The following is a 6,342-nucleotide window of genomic DNA, read 5'->3' as shown; positions in this document are numbered from 1 at the left end:
CTGTGTAGCCGGGGGGGGCGGATTTGGCGGATTTCCTACTACTTATCCTCACTTGAACCCTCTATATCTTCTGATCAAGAAGCGATACAAAGAAACAGAGGCTGCTCAAAAGATTCCCTGACCTCTTATCCACAATGAGCGATACAGACCGCAAAAATATTCCTAACGGCGTAGGACGGCGCAGAGGAAGAAAACTACGACAATTGCCTTAGTAGGAAATCCGCCTAATCTGCCCCCGGCTACACAGGATTTCCCTGATGTGTAATACACCCGTAAATCTCAAAATATGTTCTAGAGACTGTATTTATGTGTCAGAAATATTCTGGGGGCATTTGGATCACCATATCTCAGGATATGGCGCATTGCGGTAGTAGGAAATCCGCCAAATCCGCCCCCGGCTACACAGGGTCTCCCTGAGGTGTGCTAATGCCATGAAGCTTGAAATATGCTCTAGAGAGTGTATTTATGTGGCAGAAAAATTTTGGGGGCATTCGGATCACCGTATCTCAGGATATGGCGCTTTGCAGTAGTAGGAAATCCGCCAAATCCGCCCCCGGCTACACAGGGTCTCCCTGAGGTGCGCTAATGCCGTGAAGCTTAACATATGTTTTAAAGAGCTTATCCTTATAGCAGAAAAAATTTGGGGCTGTTTGGAGCACTGTAGATAAGGTTTTGGGGGTTTGCCTTAGTGGGAAATCCCCCAAATCCGCCCCCTGACTACACAGGGTTTCCCTGAGGAGTGATAATGCTGTGAAGCTCACAATATTCACTAAAGAGTGTATTTAGAGTGCTGTAAAATTTTGGGGGGCTTTGGGTGCCCCAGTGCGGAGGTATAAATTTTTCTTTATTTTCCGGCATTTTTTGCAAAATTAAAATTCCGACTCCCGTTTGGGATTGCGGAATTACAAAATTGACTCCCAAAATGCCCCCGGGTCAAAATTGGGTCATGGGGACCCAGGACAGACGTCGCCCGGCGGTCCGCGCGACGTAAACTCAATTTGGGAGGCAATTTTTTAATTTTGGGAGTCGATTTCTCAACCCCCTATTAATAATAACCAAAAACCTGCGCCAGTTATTGTAATATTATAGGTACACATTCACCCTGAGCTTTTGCTACAGGTATTGTAACTTGCCATTGTTTGGCCAGATGAAGACCTTGAAAGGGGGGGGGGCAGAATATAATTTATTAGGGCCAGTGGGATGTGCTGCACGACATGCTGAGACTCAGAGCATTTCCACCGCGGGCGGTATTTTTGGGGCGCTAAAATTTGATCTCTGGCAGTGCGCAGCCAGTTTTAGCGCCCCAAACTGCTGCGGCATACACCGCGAGAGTCTGTAAAAAGTCATGAAAGGCATGCGTCGCCCCCGGTCCACTCCCCCGTCAAATCCACCCGGTTATCGAAGGGAGTTCTCTTGTTGATGATCGGAACAAAGCGGGTCGTTCCGGTCATCGTGCGGAGTATATACCCCTCTCGATAACTGGAACGAACCAGCCATCGAGGGGAGTAAATATGTACCTCCCTCGATGAGGTCGGAACAATCCGGGCTGTTCCGGTCATCGTGGGGAGTATATACTCCCCTCGATAATTGGAACGAACCGGCCAACTCCCCTCGATGATCAGAACAGACCAGTTTGTTCCAGTCATCATGGGGAGTATCCTCTTGATGACCGAAAGGAACCGGACATCAAGGGGAGTATGTACTCCTCTCGATGACCGGAGGAACCGGCCATCAAAGGGAGTATGTACTCCTCTCGATGACCGGAAGGAACCGGCCATCGAGGGGAGAATGTACTCCTCTCGATGACCGGAACAAACGGGCCATCGAGGGGAGTACCTCTTGATGGCCGGCCTGCCTTGGCCTGTGAAGGGATTGTACATTCGGGGGTGTGAGCTGTAGTTTCACGAGGAGTTTGGTGTGTGAAAGGGAGTTGAGGTGGGGATGAATGAGTCCCTAGTGAGTCCCTCGGAGTCCCTACATGTAGGGGCTCGAGTTCGATATTTAGGGACGGTCGTAAATTTTCGACACAAATAGCGCCCGCGGTGGGTCGGGTTGAGGCGGTAAACTCCTGAAATTTCCAACTAGGGCCCCGATTTAGGGCCCGCGGTGGAAATGCTCTCAAGGGTGACAAGATTTAAAAGCTGGAGTATTTAGAACTAAGGGGCAAAACCCCAATCTTCCGGAATTGAATTACAAGCTTGGATGGCATTATGCGTAGATTGGTAAAACAAAGTGATCCAAGTAACCAACCAAGTTTTGAGAGAATTTCGAGCCGAACAGCCGTTGATGTCTGTACAGCTAGGTATAATGTAAATGTCTACAAGCACCAAACATTGTTGGAAATGGGTTAAAAGGCCGGTGAGCTCATCGCTAATAGTACCAGGAGATGAATGGTGTGCGTGCCCGGCAATACTAGGCAAGCAAGAATGTAAACCAGAGAGAACATCTCGGATATCTCCAACGTATTCTCCCAATTTGCCGAGTTGCTCAGACGACATATCTGTTGAGAGTGGCAACTTTCTCTTGGCCATTACATCGGTTGTCATTTTGTGGAAAAATATCTTGGCTAACTTGACGACTGGTATAAACGTGTGAGCGAGCTCGATGATTGGTCTCGGATAAGGTGAATTTTTCGCGTCCACCACGTGCAACAGGCCGTCCACTTCGGTACTCATTTCTTCGATTTTCGATTTCCAATCATCTACAATTTCATGTAATTCAGATTCCGATGACCATTTGACGACGGACTCGATCGACCGCAGAAGGTGAACAACGGATTGAGCTTGTGCGCGAGCTTGATGGTCGGCTGGGGTCATGAGCGTTTCAACAACCCGTCGGCATTCCAAAAAAAACGAACCGAGGGCATCTTTTAATTCTTGCCTAATCGAATTATCCAAACGGACGATTCTATAGCGTTTGAATTCTTTGAAGTGCTGGTCGTCTGTGTTCTCTGTTCCGTATATGTTTGAGGGGATGATATCATTGATGACACAAATTATCCGATCCAAAGTCAGCTCAAGTTTTTGTTGGATCTCAATCACCAGCTTCAGGGTGGAGGCCGGGCCTATCTGCAGCCTGTTGGGTCCCCACAGAGCTTGCCAAAGACTGATGATATGGTTTCGTAGTAGAGGTATCAGGGTCGAGTGTAACTCAGTTAAGAGATATTTCTTCCGGCGCAGTCTTTCGATAGGCAGATCATCCGTTATGACAAGCCTACCATCTACTAGAACGGTTTCATGCAGACGGTATTTGTACTCGGCCAGACGTCCGAAGAACTTGGCTGCGAAGTCTGGATGATATTTTGCGCCAAGTCAGCTCATTCTTTTTGCAAGTTCAGTTTGATGATTCTGATGGTAAGTTACCTGCTTGATTCCGAAGCCGATGCGTTTCTAGTGTGGGTTCCTCCGTGTCTTCAAGCGCATCCATCGTTTCCGACCTGTGCTTTGGTGTGGTGTGAGTGTGTCGATGGATCGTTGAAGGCAGAAGGGCTTGACCAGTGCTTGCAAGTTGCCACACCCAACGGCTACCTAACTTAACACAAGTCCCCCACTTCGGAGGGCCCTGGTACAGCCTGGGCTGGCGCGAAGCGCCCTCGCGCGAAGCGCCCTCGCGCGAAGCGCCCTCGCGCGAAGCGCCCTCGCGCGAAGCGCCCTCGCGCGAAGCGCCCTCGCGCGAAGCGCCCTCGCGCGAAGCGCGACCTCCGAAGGAGGGACTTGGGACTAATGTCCACATTTTGGCCTGAGGGATTCCGATCTTCCAAATTTTTGCTTTTCAATTTTTGACCCTGTTCCCAAAGGGCCCCATGCATGCCCTTTGGATCATGAACCTCTTCTCACTCTTCTCTATCTTTTGCCCCTACACACGTTCCTGGAAGTCCAAGTATTCTCCTCCCATGACCCTCCAAACTTATGGACTTTCAGGTTTCTTGAGCTGTATGACCTGTGCGGATTGAACTGACCACGGAAAACAGTCAATTCAATTACACATGAACCAGGCTCCCGAGTCCCCATGCTCTGGTTAAGATGCATTGGCCACTGCAGCCCCTGCATCCAATCACAAGGACAGGGACATGAAGCCAAGATGTTCAGCTATCTTGACCCTTCAGGGCTCCAGCAGAGGCTGCCTTGTTTTTTCTGTGTGAAGGGAGAAAGGAAAGAATGGCACAAAAAGCCACAAAAGCCCCAATCTCTCAGGCAAGAAGTGTGGCATAAGTCATAAGTCCCTCCTACGGAGGTTACTTTTCTCCCCCAAGGAGGGACTTAGTTAAGTTAGAACAGCTACACGTTGCGCCTAAAGTGCCTCTTGTAGCAAACTTAACTAAGTCCACAGGTGGGGGCGCAAAGCGCTTCTACCAGGCCTTTGGCCTCCCTCGGGAGGTACTAGGACTTCCTGTTGATCTGGGAACCCAGATTTCTCCAGATTTTGCAGGGAAATCTGGGCTCGACGTTCCCAAATCCTAGATCTGCCTAGATTTCCCTGCAAAATCTGGGAAAATCTGGGTTCCCAGAGCTGCAGGAAGTCCTCCACTTAGTCAAGTCAGCTCTTGTAGCTGAGTCCCTCAATTGGAGGCGCGCTACATATCAAAAGAGGAGGGACTTGAGCCTAACCGGGCTTGCAATAGGATGAAAATAAACCTTGACCTTTTCAAAAATTTGGCAAGATGTACAGGATTGGGTGTCCCCAGCCAACTAGAACAAATCCTTCATTTTTTGAAAGATTGCTCATAAAGGTCTAAAAATTGGATTCAAGGCCTTCTTTGGACCGGATATAATTGCATACTATGTGTATATTTCCTGGATTATAGTGGCTCCAAACAAGGCCTAAAGTTTCACTTTTATCCTATTGTGAGCTATTGTGAGCACCCCTAGTACTAGTAGGCAGCAAAACTCTGGTTTGCTCCTTTTTCACCATTCTTTCTGTAGAGCCTATACCATCACATTCAAGGCCACATGAGCTGGTCCATGGAATGGCCAAGCAGCATTGCTCCCCCCCCCCCCCCCCCCCCCCCCTCATTTTATTTATTTATTTTTAGCACCAAATCCTGGCTCTTAGACAACTACCAAAGATCAGCCTAACTTGGACAAGCATCCAAAGTATGGTCTTCCCAAGGACATGTTTGAACTACCCCTCCAAAAACCCATAGATTCCCCTTCTTTTTATTTTGGGATTCAAGGGAGCTTCTGAAGGTATTTGACCCCAAGGAACAGGCAGTTGGGTGGGCTGAGGGAGGCCAACAGTTGTCCCTACTCATATTTCTGGAATCTGACACCTTGTACCTGAGCTGAGATGTCAAGAGGTGAATGTTTTGAAAAGGTTCCCCAGCCAAATGGGGTTTATGCTGCCTAAGGCTACTGTTTTATGAGGTTGGTTGTAAGTCCCTCCTTTGGAGGGTTGCTCTGCAACAGTGCTTGCACACCTCCAATTGAGGGACTTAGCTAAGTTTGATTCCCTCTATTTAAAGGGGGACAACACCACATAGAAGGCCCTCCTTTGGAGGTTGCTTTGCACCCCTGAACTTAGTAGGACCCAGGAACCCCCCGACAAATGACCATACAGTAAACCCCAGAATTCTGCTGAAACTCATCCATTTTTTGACCTCATTCATCATACCCACTTTGTGCGTAGCCAACTTTACATACGTTCTTCATGCGTACCATTGCTCCCAAGGGTGGGGGGGGCAAAAAAAAATGGCTGCGCCTGGGACAGGGTGTGTTGCCTAAGGGGGTATGTACTGTGCTGCAGAAACATGCAAGAATTCAATGCAGGCCAAACCCAAGTGGATTTTCGCCAAGCGCTATCAACGGGGGGGGGCAAAAAAAAATGGCTGCGCCTGGGACAGGGTGTGTTGCCTAAGGGGGTGTGTACTGTGCTGGATGCACATGCAAACACATGCAAGAATTCAATGCAGGCCAAACCCAAGTGGATTTTCGCCAAGTGCTATCAACCGGGGCCGGATGGCAGGGGCGTACAAAAGAGTGCAGAAAGGTCAAGCTAGGGGTCACAGGGGTCAGCTGCCGGGGGGGGGGGGGGGGGGGCAGACGGACGCAGGGCCTTGTCCAGATGCGCCCAAGAACGTTCTAGCGGGAAGGAAAGGAAAGATGAAGCCGACATGGAAGCGTAATTGTTTGGGTCGGATCGGAAGCGAATGGTATATGTGTGTGTGTGTCTAAGAAGAAGAGAAAAGAGATCATCGTAGAATTCATCACTCAAAAAACCAAAAAAAAAAAAAAAACATCATCATCAGAGGGAAGGAGGAGACCATGAGTGGTGGAGTATCGCGCCCGATGCTGCCACCGCACCCGTAATCATCATCATAAAAAAAGGAACCCAGCCGGGTAACAG

The 6,342-nt window shown here is 49.1% G+C and overlaps 1 protein-coding gene across 1 annotated transcript; it reads right to left on the bottom strand.

Annotated features, from left to right (window-relative positions):
- Window positions 1-2,156: 2,156 nt before the first annotated feature.
- PtA15_10A66 (uncharacterized protein) lies at window positions 2,157-3,426 on the bottom strand (the record flags this gene model as incomplete). Its single annotated transcript, XM_053160869.1, has 2 exons — window positions 2,157-3,289; window positions 3,363-3,426. The coding sequence occupies 2 exons, from the start codon at window positions 3,424-3,426 to the stop codon at window positions 2,157-2,159; spliced, it is 1,197 nt and encodes a 398-aa protein (XP_053024202.1).
- Between the last annotated feature and the right edge of the window lie 2,916 nt (window positions 3,427-6,342).

The sequence above is a fragment of the Puccinia triticina genome, chromosome 10A (genome assembly GCF_026914185.1).
Source record: "Puccinia triticina chromosome 10A, complete sequence".
Lineage (NCBI taxonomy): Eukaryota > Fungi > Basidiomycota > Pucciniomycetes > Pucciniales > Pucciniaceae > Puccinia > Puccinia triticina.
This window is presented reverse-complemented; position numbering and strand designations above follow the sequence as displayed.